Raw genomic sequence first — 14,979 nt, 5'->3', positions numbered from 1 at the left:
GTAAGGACTCAGAGATTTAAATCATCATGTGTTTAAGGAGGGGAGAACACAATGGCATATCAGTGATGAGACTCTGCGTCAGGTAGTTTAAGTTTGAGCCCCAGAGGTAAAAGATTTTTATTTCATGTTGCCTTCCTTCATAGATCTGTTATATTGCACTGTGCCCTGTGAATATTTTATACACATTACCTGCCCATAAGGCTGCTGGGACTGCTGCTAAGCTGGCCATGTACCTCCACAAAGTCATATCGACAGTCAGCAGCAAGCTCCAGGCTAAAGTTGTGGAATAGCAACTGAATTACATGACCCTGAGGAACTGTGATGTGCCACACACACACCTACACAACAGAAAACAAGACATTGTGTGTAAAATTATGCCATAAACAATGATAGTCCTTCACTGGAACAATTTTAATTACTTCCATAAGGGAAGGTTTAAATGGACAGCTGGAAAAAGAGAAAACCACATAGCATGCCGAGATGGGTAATAAATGCTGCTCAGCCGACGACACCTACATCCAGGGAATGAATGAAGCATGTTCTGTGTCTATGTGATAGACACATACAGATCTGGAGGGCCCCCAGAAAGAAAATCTTGCATTTATACAGCACCTCTCATAACCTTAGGACAAGCAAAGTGTTTAGAAGTAGTTCCATAGCGATGTAATGCGAGAAAAATAGCAGGGATCTGAGCGCAGCAAATTTCTCAAAACTCCAAATGAACAATGAAAATGTTATGATGACGTTACCTAAGGGATCAATTTTGGTCAAGACATCAAGGAGATCTTTTTTTTTCAGATTGTGCCGTTGAGATCTTTTACATTCAGCTGAGAGGATCAACAGGAGCTTTGTTAAATGCCTACTTCAAAACACCACTCTTTAGCATGTTAGTGCCAGCCTAGATAAATGCTGTGGAGGTGCTGGTGTCGGACTGGGGTGGACAAGGTCAAAAATCACATGACACCAGGTTACAGTCCAACAGGGTCATTTGGAAACACAAGCTTTCAGAGTCTCGCTCCTTTTTCAGGTGCTTTTGAGAGAGAAGCAAAAAGACACAGATTTTATAAGTAAAAGATCAAAGGGTCATACTCTGATGCAATTTAAACAGACCTCAGGTGTTTTAAATCTATAAGCAGTTACAAAGGAGATGCGGATTTCAATTTATTAATATGCAAATCCCTGAATTTTTGCTCAATAAAGGTTTTAGCAAAGAAGAGGTGACATCTTGGATCAGACAATGCATGTGAGGCTCTGTTTAGAATCTGTTTGTGTTTTGCCTTGGAGTCACACTGGTTTTATTTCTAATGTAGGAATTTGTGAAATGCCACATTGTTGGCAAATTGTGTGCTTTTTGAACAAAATAGATTGCACCTGCAAAGAGAATCTGCAAATGCAAATTGTGTGTGTGTGTGTGTGTGCGTGTGCGTGTGCGCTCATGCGCCTGTGTGCAAGAGAGTGTGTGTGAGAGAGTATGCACGCATGCATGCGCGTGTGTGTGTGTGCTCGCATGTACCAGTATGTGTGAGTGTATAGTGTGGTGACCTGTAGTGCAACATGTACCCAAGATCCCGGTTCAGGCCATCTCCATGGGGACCAAACTTGGTAGTCAGCCTCTTCTCTGGTGACTCAATGCCTTGTTGTGTATCCCAAGATCCACCATGGTGGAGATTTATCCAAAGCTCTGAGGCTGAATGTCCTTGACCGCTGAAGTGTTCCCCCACTGGGAGGGAGTATCCCTGTTTGGCAATTGTTGCATGGTGTCCATTCACCCATTGTAGTAACGCCTGCATGGTTTCACCAATTCACTGTGCCTCGGGGCATCTTTACCTGCAGTGTATGAGACAGACAGCTTTGGCCGAGTCACATGAGTATCTGCCTTGCATGTTGTGGGTGGTGTTCCCATGTGTGATGGTGGTGTCCACGTTGATGATCTGACATGTCCTGCAGGGCTTACCATGACAGGGTTGTATTGTGTTGTGGTCAATGTTGTCCTGAAGGCTGCTGGGTAGTTTGCTGCGATCGATGGTCTGTTTAAGGTTTGGTGGCTGTTTGAAGGTGAGAAGTGGAGCCGAGGGGAAGATCTTGATGAAATGCTCATTGTTATTGATAATGTGTTGAAGACTGCGAAGAACATGACCTAGTTTCTCTGCTCCCGGGAAGTACTGGATGAAGAAGGGTAACATATCAGACGTACCCAGTATCCATTCTCTGAAGAGGCCAGTAGGGCTTTTCACTGTGCCGGGTCAGCACAGGTGGTCAATAACTTGAGAATCGTATCCTGTTCCTATGAGGGTGTCCTTCAACACTTCCAGGTATCCATCACATTTCCCCTCATCCAAACAGATCATGTGTGTATACTCAGGGCTTGTCTGTAGGAGGTGACTATTTTAATATGTTTTGGGTGAAAGCTAGAGGAGTGCAGCATCATGGGGTTATCAGTGGGCTTGCGGTAGAGTGATGTAGTGAGGTGTCTGTTCTTGATGGAGATGCATGTGTCCAAGAATGAGTCTTTGAGGAATCCATCTTTGTGTCGTCTGTAGACTTGGACATATTACATTTAGAATCTTCATCAAATCATCGATTTATGTTACAAAAAGCTGAGTAGCAAGCATTGACCTTTGCAGGACTCTACTAGTCACTGCCTACCGCTCGGCGGTTAAAAAAAACATCTATTCTGATTTCTTGTTTCCAGTCAGGATGCAGATAAATCAAGTGACTAAGAAAGAAAATAATATGCTGATGTTTGTAGGAGGGAGTTTTGAGTCTAAGAATAAAAATGTGTTATTGTAATTATATAGACCCTTGGTGAGACCTGGAATATTGTTAGTACCTGGGACAACTTGCAGCATGGGTTAGTACCTGGGACTTCGATGTTGTGGCCATTTTGGAGACTTGGATAGAGCAGGGACAGGAATGGTTGTTGCAGGTTCCGGGATTTAGATGTTTCAGTAAGAACAGAGAAAATGGTAAAAGGGGCGGAGGTGTGGCATTGTTGGTCAAGGACAGTATTACAGTTGCAGAAAGGATGTTTGGGGACTCGTCAACCGATGTAGTATGGGCTGAGGTTAGAAACAGGAAAGGAGAGGTCATCCTGTTGGGAGTTTTCTATAGGCCTCCGAATAGCTCCAGAGATGTAGAGGAAAGGATAGCAAAGATGATTCTCGATAGGAGTGAGAGAGACAGGGTAGTTGTCATGGGGAACATCAACTTTCCAGATATTGACTGGGAACACTATAGTTTGAGTACTATAGATGGGCCAGTTTTTATCCAGTGTGTGCAGGAGGGCTTCCTGAAACCGTATGTAGACAGGCCAACAAGGGGCGAAGCCACATTAGATTTGGTACTGGGTAATGAGACCGGCCAGGTGTTAGATTTGGAAGTAGGTGAGCACTTTGGTGATAGCGATCACAATTCTGTTATGTTTACTTTAGTGATGGAAAGGCATAGGTGTATACCACTGGGCAAGAGTTATAGCTGAGAGAAAGACAATTATGATGAGATTAGGTAAGATTTAGGGAGCATAGAATGGGGAAGGAAACTGTAGGGGATGGGCCCATTAGAAATGTGGACCTTATTCAAGGAAAAGCTCCTGTGTGTCCTAGATAAGTATGTACCTGTCAGGCAGGGAGGAAGCTGCAGAGCACGGGAGCCGTGGTTTACGAAGGAGGTAGAATCTCTGATCAAGAGGAAGAAGAAGGCTTATGTTAGGATGAGATGTGAAGGCTCAGTTAGGGCACTTGAAGGCTACGAGGTAGCCAGGAAAGACCTAAAGAGAGAGCTCAGAAGAGCCAGGAGGAGACATGAGAAGTTGTTGGCGGATAGGATCAGGGTAAACCCTAAGGCTTTCTATAGGTATTTAAGGAATAAAAGAATGACGAAAGTAAGATTAGGCCCAATCAAGGATAGTAGTGGTAAGTTGTGTGTGGAGTCAGATGAGATAGGGGAAGCGCTAAATGAATATTTTTCAACAGCATTCACTCTGGAAAACAACAATGTTGTTGAGGAGAATACTGAGATACAGGCTACTAGACTAGGTGGGATTGAGGTTCACACGGAAGAGATATTAAAAATCCTTCAGAGGGTGAAGATAGATAAGTCCCCTGGGCCGGATGGGGATTATCCTCGGAACCTCTGGGAAGCCAGGGAGGAGATTGCTGAGCCTTTAGCATTGATCTTTAACTCGTCATTGTCTACAGGAATAGTGCCAGATGACTGGAGGATAGCAAATGTGGTTCCCCTGTTCAAGAAGGGGAGTAGAGACAACCCTGGTAATTATAGACCAGTGAGCCTTACCTCAGTTGTTGGTAAAGTGTTGGAAAAGGTTACAAGGGATAAGATTTATAATCATCGAGAAAAGAATAACTTGATTAGGGATAGTCAGCACGGTTTTGTGAAGGGAAGGTCGTGCCTCACAAACCTTATTGAGTTCTTTGAGAAGGTGACCAAACAGGTAGATGAGAGTAAACCGGTTGATGTGGTGTATATGGATTTCAGCAAGGTGTTCGATAAGGTTCCCCACAATAGGCTATTGTACAAAATGCAGAGGAATGGAATTGTGGGAGACATAGCAGTTTGGATCGGAAATTTGCTTGCTGAAAGAAGACAGAGGGTGGTGGTTGATGGGAAATGTTCATCCTGGAGACCAGTTACTAGTTGAGTACCGCAAGGGTCGGTGTTGGGTCCACTGCTGTTGTCATTTTTATAAATGACCTGGATGAGGGCGTAGAAGGATGGGTTAGTAAATTTGCAGATGACACTAAGTTCGGTGGAGTTGTGGATAGTGACAAAGGATGTTGTGGGTTTGCAGAGAGACATAGATAACCTGCAGAGCTGGGCTGAGAGGTGGCAAATGGAGTTTAATGCAGACAAGTGTGAGGTGATACACTTTGGTAGGAGTAACCGGAAGGCAAAGTACAGGGCTAATGGTAAGGTTCTTAGTAGTGTTGATGAGCAGAGCGATCTCGGTGTCCATGTACACAGATTCTTGAAAGTTGCCACCCAGGTTGACAGGGCTGTTAAGAAGGCATAGAGTGTTTTAGCTTTTATTAATAGAGGGATCGAGTTCCGGAACCAAGAAGTTATGCTGCAGCTGTACAAAACTCTGGTGCGGCCGCACTTGGAGTATTGTGTACAGTTCTGGTCACCGCATTATAAGAAGGTTGTGGAAGCTTTGGAAAGGGTGCAGTGGAGATTTACTAGGATGTTGCCTGGTATGGTGGGAAGGTCTTACGAGGAAAGGCTGAGGGACTTGAGGCTGTTTTCATTAGAGAGAAGAAGGTTGAGAGGTGACTTAATTGAAACATATAAAATAATCAGAGGGTTAAATAGGGTGGATAGGGAGAGCCTTTTTCCTAGGATGGTGACGACGAGCGCAAGGGGGCATAGCCTTAAATTGAGGGGTGAAAGATATAGGACAGATGTCAGAGGTAGTTTCTTTAATCAGAGAGTAGTAAGGGAATGGAACGCTTAGCCTGCAATGGTAGTAGATTCGCCAACTTTAGGTACATTTAAGTCGTCATTGGAGAAGAATATGGACGTACATGGAACAGTGTAGGTTGGATGGGCTTGAGATCGGTATGACAGGTCGGCACAACATCGAGGGCCGAAGGGCCTGTACTGTGCTGTAATGTTCTATGTTCAATGTTCTATGACCTACGGATAGATGTACTTGCCATTGAAGGAATGTCTTGAAGATTGACCAAATTAATTCCTGGTATGGAGGGATGTCTTTTGATGAAAATTTACATAGATTGTACCTTTATTCTCTGGAATTTAGAAAGTTTAGAGATGATCTCATTCAAACAAACTTCTCGCAGGCCTTGACAGATTGGTGCAAGCGGTATGCTTCCCTTGGCTCAGGGGTCATAGACTCGGAATGGGGAATCTAGGGCTAAAATGATGAATGATTTCTTCTCTAGAGCATGGTGGATTCAGGGGTTGTAGGGGAGGATGGTGTTGAAGTAAATCAGTCACTGTCTAATTGAATGTAGAGTAGCTTCGATTGGCTGATTAGCCTTCTCCTGCTCTTCTTTCTATTGTATAAGGCAATTGATACATTGAATGGTTATGTGACATCACAGATAAGTTCTACCTGTCAGCATATTAAGTGACGTTCCTAGGAGGTTCGGTAACCAATTTGGTATCGGGTTGCAGCTGTATTCCTCATGCAGATGGCCTCAAGGCCCTCCGCTTCTTCCTGTCCCGCAGGCCCGACCAGTCCCCCTCCACCAACACCCTCATCCGCCTAGCCAAAACCGTCCTCACCCTCAACAACTTCTCTTTCGATTCCTCCCACTTCCTACAGACTAAGGGGGTGGCCATGGGCACCCGCATGGGCCCCAGCTATGCCTGCCTCTTTGTAGGTTACATGGAACAGTCCCTCTTACGCACCTACACAGGCCCCAAACCCCACCTCTTCCTCCGTTACATTGATGACTGTATCGGCACCGCCTCTTGCTCCCCAGAGGAGCTCGAACAGTTCATTCACTTCACCAACACCTTCCACCCCAACCTTCAGTTCACCTGGGCCATCTCCAGCACATCCCTCACCTTCCTGGACCTCTCAGTCTCCATCTCAGGCAACCAGCTTGTAACTGATGTCCATTTCAAGCCCACCGACTCCCACAGCTACCTAGAATACACCTCCTCCCACCCACCCTCCTGCAAAAATTCCATCCCCATTCCCAATTCTTCTGCCTCCGCCACATCTGCTCCCATGATGAGGCATTCCACTCCCGCACATGCCAGATGTCCAAGTTCTTCAAGGACCGCAACTTTCCCCCCAACAGTGGTCGAGAACGCCCTTGACCGCGTCTCCCGCATTTCCTGCAACACATCCCTCACACCCCGCCCCCGCCACAACCGCCCAAAGAGGATCCCCCTCGTTCTCACACACCACCCCACCATCCTCCGGATACAACGCATCATCCTCCGACACTTCCGCCATCTACAATCCGACCCCACCAACCAAGACACTTTTCCATCCCCAGCCTTATCTGCTTTCCGGAGAGACCACTCTCTCCGTGACTCCCTTGTTCGCTCCACACTGCCCTCCAACCCCACCACACCCAGCACCTTCCCCTGCAACCACAGGAAATGCTACACTTGCCCCCACACCTCCTCCCTCACCCCTATTCCAGGCCCCAAGATGACTTTCCATATTAAGCAGAGGTTCACCTGCACATCTGCCAATGTGATATACTGCATCCACTGTACCCGGTGTGGCTTCCTCTACATTGGGGAAACCAAGCGGAGGCTTGGGGACCACTTTGCAGAACACCTCCGCTCGGTTCGCAATAAACAACTGCACCTCCCAGTCGCAAACCATTTCCACTCCCCCTCCCATTCTTTAGATGACATGTCCATCATGGGCCTCCTGCAGTGCCACAATGATGCCACCCGAAGGTTGCAGGAACAGCAACTCATATTCCGCTTGGGAACCCTGCAGCCCAATGGTATCAATGTGGACTTCACCAGCTTCAAAATCTCCCCTTCCCCCACCGCATCCCAAAACCAACCCAATTCGTCCCCTCCCCGCACTGCACCACACAACCAGCCAAGCTCTTCCCCTCCACCCACTGCATCCCAAAACCAGTCCAACCTGTCTCTGCCTCCCTAACCAGTTCTTCCTCTCACCCATCCCTTCCTCCCACCCCAAGCTGCACCTCCATCTCCTACCTACTAACATCATCCCACCTCCTTGACCTGTCCGTCTTCCCTGGACTGACCTATCCCCACCCTAACCCCCCACCGAAACTCTCCTCTCCACCTATCTTCTTTTCTCTCCATCTTCGGTCCGCCTCCCCCTCTCTCCCTATTTATTCCAGAACCGTCACTCCATCCCCCTCTCTGATGAAGGGTCTAGGCCCAAAACATCAGCTTTTGTGCTCCTGAGATGCTAGTTGGCCTGCTGTGTTCATCCAGCCTCACATTTTATTATCTTGGTATCGGGTTGGTTTGAATTGTTCCAAGTGCTCAGTTCCATATAGCAAAACAGCAATACATATCGTTATAACTAAGGCTAAATGAGTTCATTATAGTCCCACTACTCCATTGATCACAACAGAAAATTAAAAAAAACTTTGCAGTTATCTAAATGATCAATCAAAAACTGCACCTAAAAACAGATTTTAATCACAAAGATCGTTCAACAAGGATTCTTAATATCCAACATTCTGGGTATATTAGCAAAACGAACCTTATTCAATGAAGATACAATAATTGGTTAATATACATACCCAGGAGGATGTATAGATGCTTATTTCTATAAATATGCCCCACACAAAATCTTTAAGAAAAGAGAAAAGATGAGAACAGATTTTGCTGCAGAGATTTTCTGAAAAAAAAAGTTTTTGGCAATGAATTCCACAAGGCAAGAGGATAAAATAGTGAATGTTCCAGAGTTTGTTGCTGTGAAGTTCTGGCATGTGTGATCAAGTCAATAATAATACATGGTTGTATCTGAAGCCTTGCAGACACAGTTTGATCACAAAATACAAATTTGAATGGTTCTTTCAATCGCTTTTTGAGGATAACAAATAATTTTCCTTGAATGTAACAAAGAAGAAGGAACATTACAGCACACGAACAGGGCCTTTGGCCCACCAAGCCTGCACCAACACATGATACCCTTCTAAACTGAAAAAAATCCCTGGCCTCTCCACTGTCTGTATGTCTCTATTCCCTACCTATTCATGTATCTGTCAAAGCTAATATCTCTCATACCAGGCAACATCCCAGTAAACCAAGAGAACAAAGTGTGGAGCTGGATGAACACAGCAGGCCAAGCAGCATCTCAGGAGCACAAAAGCTGACATTTCGGACCTACGCTGCTACACACTTTGTTATCTTGGATTCTCCGGCATCTGCCGTTCCCATTATCTCTGATTTCTGTACCCTCTCCAAAGCCTCGCCATCCTTCTCGTAGCGTGACAATCAGAACTGAATACATTATTGAAATTTTGGCTGAACTAAAATAATATACAGCTGCAACATAACTTGTCAATGCTTTTTATGCTACGTCTGATCTATGAAGGCAAGCATGCCATATGCCTTTTTGACATTCCTCCAATTAAGCCAGTTAGTGGGGGAGGAGTCTGTATTGGTACCGGCAGATAAGGAACTTCTCCAAACCACACTATTCAAAACCGCCTCAGCAGGGGCTACAGTAGGGCAAGCAATGATCACCAGTCATATGATTTTTAGGAAGATTTGTTAAAAATTCTCCCATGTGAACTTTCAATTAACACTTTGAAATAAACTACTCCAGATGTGCCCGCACAACTTGAAATAAATTCCTTTTCCACTTTACTTCAAAACGTAACTCCTGCAAGCAGCATCAAAAATAAAGTCTCTTTGGAGCAATATTTACCCTTAATTCTAACCTAAAACCTCACAAGGGATCATGTAACTCAGATGTAATATTACAAACTACAAAGTACTATGTAATAAACCTACACTGTTCAACAAGACCAAGCCTGTCCTCTGTGAAAGAAGTTGTGGATACAAACTTCCCCAGTTGGTAGCAATAACTTAGACTATTACCAATAAGAAGGATTGCAGCCAATGAAGCCACCCAAACCATCTCAGAAGGTTCAAGTGGGCATTATAACAACACATACCAATTTTTAAAAACATTTTTATGTTCACACCGCCATCTGCAAGTTTCAGTCTAAGCTATGCCTACTGTTCTAACTTTGAGCCATATCACAGTTCCTTCACTAGCATGGGATGGAAATCCTGGAACTCACTTGCACACGGCATTCTGACTGTATGTACACCAGAGCAACTACAGCAGGCGACGAAGGTGGCTCACTGGCACCATACCAAGCATCAGTTGGATTGGGCAAAACATTCTGGCCGTAATAGAGATGCTGACGTCAATCTAAAGAATAAAGTCATTTCTGGAGTGGTTTTTGTATTTAAGTCTGAGTTGAGGAGATTTTTAATTTCTCTTTGGTGATCATGAATATTTGGAAGTCTCTACATAGAATCCTCACAATGTGGAAGCAGGCCATTCGGCCCATCGAGTTCACACTGACTGTCTGAAGAGCATCACACCCAGACCCACACCCCCATCCCTATAAGTCTGCATTTCCCACAGTGAATCCACCTAGTCTATACAGCCCTGGATTCTACTGGCACTTTGGCACAGTCAATCCACCCTAACCTGCTTATCTTTGGACTGTAGGCGGAAGCTGGAGCACCCAGAAGAAACCCACACGCACATGGGGAGAATGCGCAAATTCTGCACAGTTGCCCAAGGATACAATGAAACCCGAGTCCCTGGTGCTGTAAGGCAGCAGTGCTAACCCTATCGCCACCACGCTGCTTTTCACCAAATAAGCAATGGTGATCATTTAATACTTCAAAGGCAATAGTAGATAAATTATTCATTAACAAGGAACTCAAAGGATATCAGTGGTTGACGAGTGTGTGGAAATGAGACCACAGTCAGATAATGCTGTGCCTTTATTTAAAAAAGGCTGTAAGGAAAACCCCGGGAACTACAATCTGCTGAGTCTGACGTCAATGGTGAGTAAGTTGTTGGAGGGGATTGTGAGAGATAGGATTTACTTGCATTTGGAAAGGCAAAGGCTGATTAGGGATAGTCAGCATGGTTTTGTGTGAGGGAAATTGTGTCTTAGAAAGTTGTTCAAGTTCTTTTTGAGGATGTAATCAAAAAGATTGATGACAACAGAGTGGCAGACATCGTCTACATGGAATTTAGTAAAGCCTTTGACAACGTTCCTCATACTAGACTGATTAGGAAAGTTAGATCACATGGGATTGAAGGAGAGCTTGCCAGTTGATTACCAAATTGGTTTGAGGGTTCAGACACAGAGTGGTGGTGGAAAGTTGTTTTTCGCATTGGAGGCCTGTGATGAGTGGTGTTCTGCAAGGATCAGTGCTGGGTCCACTGTTATTTGACATTTATATAAACAATTTGGATGACAATTCAGGAGGCATGATTAGTAAGTTTGCAGATGACATTAAAATTGGTGATATAGGGGACAGTGAAGAAGGGTATCGAAGAGTACAAAGGAACCTTGATCAATTGGGCCAATGGGCTGAGGAGTGGCAGATGGAGTTTAATTTGAATAAGTGCAAGGTATTGCATTAGGTAAAACAGACCAGGGCAGGATTTATACAGTTAATGGTAGGGCCCTAAGCAGTGTTATTGAACAGAGAGACCTAACGGTTCAGGAAACATAGTTCTTTGAAAGTTACATTGCAGGTAGACAAGGTGGTTAAGAAGGCATTTAGCACACTTTCCTTCATTGCTCAGGATCTTTGACTATAGGAGTTAGGATGACATGCTGAGGTCCTACAGCTTGTGGGTGAGGCCACTTCTGGAGAACTGTGTACAATTCTGGTCGCCCTGCTATAGGAAACATGTTAGTAAATTGGAGAGGATTCAGAAAAGATTTCCCAGGATGTTGTTGGGAATGGAGAGTTTGAGCTATATGGAGAGGCTGGATAGGCTGGCACTGTTTTTTACTGCAGCATAGGAGGTTGAAGGATGACCTTACAGAGGTTTGTAAAATCTTGAGGGACATAGATAACATGAATAGCAAAGGTCTTTTCTCCAGGGTAGGGGTAGTTCAAAACTAGTGGGCATATTTTTAAGGTGAGAGGAGAATGATTTAAAAGGGATCTGAGGGGCAATGTTTTCAATCAGAGGGTGGATTGAACTGCCAGAGGAAGTGGTAGATGCAGGTAGTTACAACATTTAAAAGACATTTGGATAAGTACGTGAATAGGAAAAGCTTGAAAGAATAGGGACAAAATGCAGGCAAGTGGGACTAGTTTAGCTTGGGAAACCTGGTTGGTATGGGTGAGTTTGACTAAAGGGTCTCTTTCTGTGCTCTATGACTCTATAAGTCAGAAACTCCCAAAATGTAATCCACTCTGTGCTGAAATAACTATATAATGGATCTAAGATAACAAAGTGTGACACTGGATGAACACAGCAGGCCAAGCAGCATCTTAGGGGCATAAAAGCTGACGTTTCGGGCCTAGACCCTTCATCAGAAATGGGGGATGGAGAGAGGATTCTGAAATAAATAGGGAGGGGGGGGAGACGGGCCGAAGATTGATAGAGGAGAAGTTAAGTGGAGACGAGAGTATAGGTGGGGAGGTAGGGAGGGGATAGGTCAGTCCGGGGAGCATGGACGGGTCAAGGGGGCGAGATGAGGTTAGTAGGTAGGAAATGGAGGTGTGGCTTGAAGTGGGAGGAGGGGATAGGTGAGAGGAAGAACAGGTTAGGAAGGCGGGGGCAGGCTGGGCTGGTTTTGGGATGCAGTGGGGGAAGGGGAGATTTTGAAGCTTGTGAAGTCCACATTGATACCATTAGGCTGCAGGGTTCCCAAGCGGAATATGAGTTGCTGTTCCTGCAACCTTCAGGTGGCATCATTGTGGCACTGCAGGAGGCCCAGGATTATCTCTGATCACATATAATTGATCTTGATTGGCGCAATACAATTGATCTTTGTACCTAGGGATGGTGAAGAGAGAAACAGTCAAATTTTGATTTCTCACTGACATCCAGCCTGCCCCATTGAAAATGGCTGTGTATGAACACCCGATGAAGATGAGATGGGAGAATGGGTAGTCATTCCTCCTGTGGTTGAATAGTCTGCCAAGCCTACAATCTGGGTGAACAAAGCTCGAGTAGTAAAGGACATTATGTGTCTTAGAATGATGCCTTGAGAAGAGACAGTGTTTTTGGAAAAGAATGAGTAAAAATTAAGGTGGGAAATTAATGGGCAGTTGGGTAATATACATAAATGGAGACAAACATTGAGACCAACAGTCACAATATTGAAGTGAACCAAAATAGTGTTTTCAACAGCCCAGCTGGTCATACATCAGAATTTACTTAAAATAGAATCACTATCCTGGCCACAGAAACACATACACCAGACTAAACAATATGCTTTAATTAAATGCACATGAACACATGGAGATTCTCTTATTGGCATAACCCATCTTATATGTTTCATTCTGCTGATAGTATTTGTCTGTGCATAACACCTGCTGCTTACTCCTCCGATCCTCAGTTTTTAAAGGCAATTTGTAACTTAGATACACAGACTATAAGAACCAGATCCAGTCCCCAAGCCATGGTTTGCTGGTTAATATCAGATATTACTATTGGTCTGGATTAAATGTTTACCTTTGGCACATTCAGAATTACAATGTTTGCTGCCACATGATGAATGAACTAATGGATCCCAGTAAAAGTTCAAAGGGTAGCGCTCTTAATTCTGAATCCATAAGTTACAGATCCAGGTCCCACTCCATAGACTGAAGAATCATACAGTCCGGAACTAGGCCCTTCAGTATGTCATACACACGCTGATCCCCAAACATCCATCCACTCTGGTCTCATTTTTCAGCACTTGGCATGTATGCTGAGGCATTTCAAATCCTTATCTAAATAATTCTTTCATGACTTGAGGGTTCCTGTCTCTAATACGCTTTCAAGCAGCATCTTCCAGATGCCGACTACCCTCTGGATGAAAAGATTTTTCCTCACGTCCCCTCTAAATTTCCTGTTCCTTACCTTAAATCTGTGCCCCCTGGTTATTAACCCCTTTATTAAAGGTTTCTCCCTATCTATCCCACCTATGGCCCTCAGAACTTTGTACGCGTTGATCAGATAGCCCTCAGCCTTCTCTGCTCTAAGGGAATCAACCCCAGCCTATCCAGTTTCTCTTCATAATTAAATTGCTCCAGCCCAAGTAATATCCTGGTGATAACAAAGTGTGGAGCTGGATGAACACAGCAGGCCGAGCAGCATCTTAGGAGCACAGAAGCTGATGTTTCAGGCCTAGACCCTTCATGAAGTGCTCCAGTTGTGGCGTAGCTAACATTATATACTGGTATAGCCCTATCTGTTCTTTCCAAGTGTATCTTCTATACCTAACTTCTAACTTTAAATTTTAAAATTCATCATTTGATCATCATCTTATTGCTGTATGTGGCTTCTTGCTGTCTGTAAAATAGCAGTTATATTTCTTACATTCAAAGAATGATTACAATTCACCAAAGTGGTCAACAGGGAATAATTGGCACCACATTGGCACCAATGACATATGTCAGAAGACAGATGGCGATTTAAGGCAGAAATTCAGGGAGCTAGGATGGAAGCTGAGAGCTAGGACGAACAGAGTTGTTGTCTCTGGTTTGTTGCCCGTGCCACGTGCTAGTGAGGCGAGGAATAGGGAGAGAGAGGAGTTGAACACGTGGCTACAGGGATGGTGCAGGAGGGAGGGTTTTGGATTCTTGGATAATTGGGGCTCTTTCTGGGGTAGGTGGGACCTCTACAAGCAGGATGGTCTTCACCTGAACCAGAAGGTTACCGATATCCGGGGGGGGGGACATTTGCTAAGGCTATTCGGGTGGGTTTAAACGAATTCTGCAGGGGGATGGGAACCAAAATTGTAGTTCGAGTATAGAAAAGGTTGAGAGTAGAGGTCTGAAATAAAGTTTCAGGGAAGCAAGATGGCACCGGCAAGCAAGAAGTTGGTTTGAAGTGTGTCTACTTCAATGCCAGGAGCGTCCAGAATAAGGTGGGTGAATTTGCAGCATGGGTTGGTACCTGGGACTTTGATGTTGTGGCCATTTTGGAGACTTGGATAGAGTAGGGACAGGAATGGTTGTTGCAGGTTCCGGGATTTAGATGTTTCAGTAAGAACAGAGAAAATGGTAAAAGGGGCGGAGGTGTGGCATTGTTGGTCAAGGACAGTATTACACTTGCAGAAAGGATGTTTGGGGACTCGTCAACCGAGGTAGTATGGGCTGAGGTTAGAAACAGGAAAGGAGAGCTCACCCTGTTGGGAGTTTTCTATAGGCCTCCGAATAGCTCCAGAGATGTAGAGGAAAGGATAGCAAAGATGATTCTCGATAGGAGTGAGAGAGACAGGGTAGTTGTCATGGGGAACATCAACTTTCCAGATATTGACTGGGAACACT

At 44.7% G+C, this 14,979-nt stretch overlaps 1 protein-coding gene across 5 annotated transcripts in view; it reads right to left on the bottom strand.

Annotated features, from left to right (window-relative positions):
- Window positions 1-14,979, bottom strand: part of LOC125466967 (membrane frizzled-related protein) — a 78,907-nt gene that overhangs the window by 12,522 nt on the left and 51,406 nt on the right. For all 5 annotated transcript variants that reach the window (XM_048562206.1, XM_048562204.1, XM_048562208.1 and 2 more), the window contains one exon: window positions 190-338. In XM_048562206.1, coding sequence (XP_048418163.1) covers window positions 190-338 — 149 coding nt within the window. The remainder of the gene's footprint in view (window positions 1-189; window positions 339-14,979) is intronic.

This window comes from Stegostoma tigrinum, chromosome 32 (assembly GCF_030684315.1).
Source record: "Stegostoma tigrinum isolate sSteTig4 chromosome 32, sSteTig4.hap1, whole genome shotgun sequence".
NCBI lineage: Eukaryota > Metazoa > Chordata > Chondrichthyes > Orectolobiformes > Stegostomatidae > Stegostoma > Stegostoma tigrinum.
Note: the sequence above shows the minus strand (reverse complement) of the source record. Positions and strands in the feature narration are given on the sequence as shown.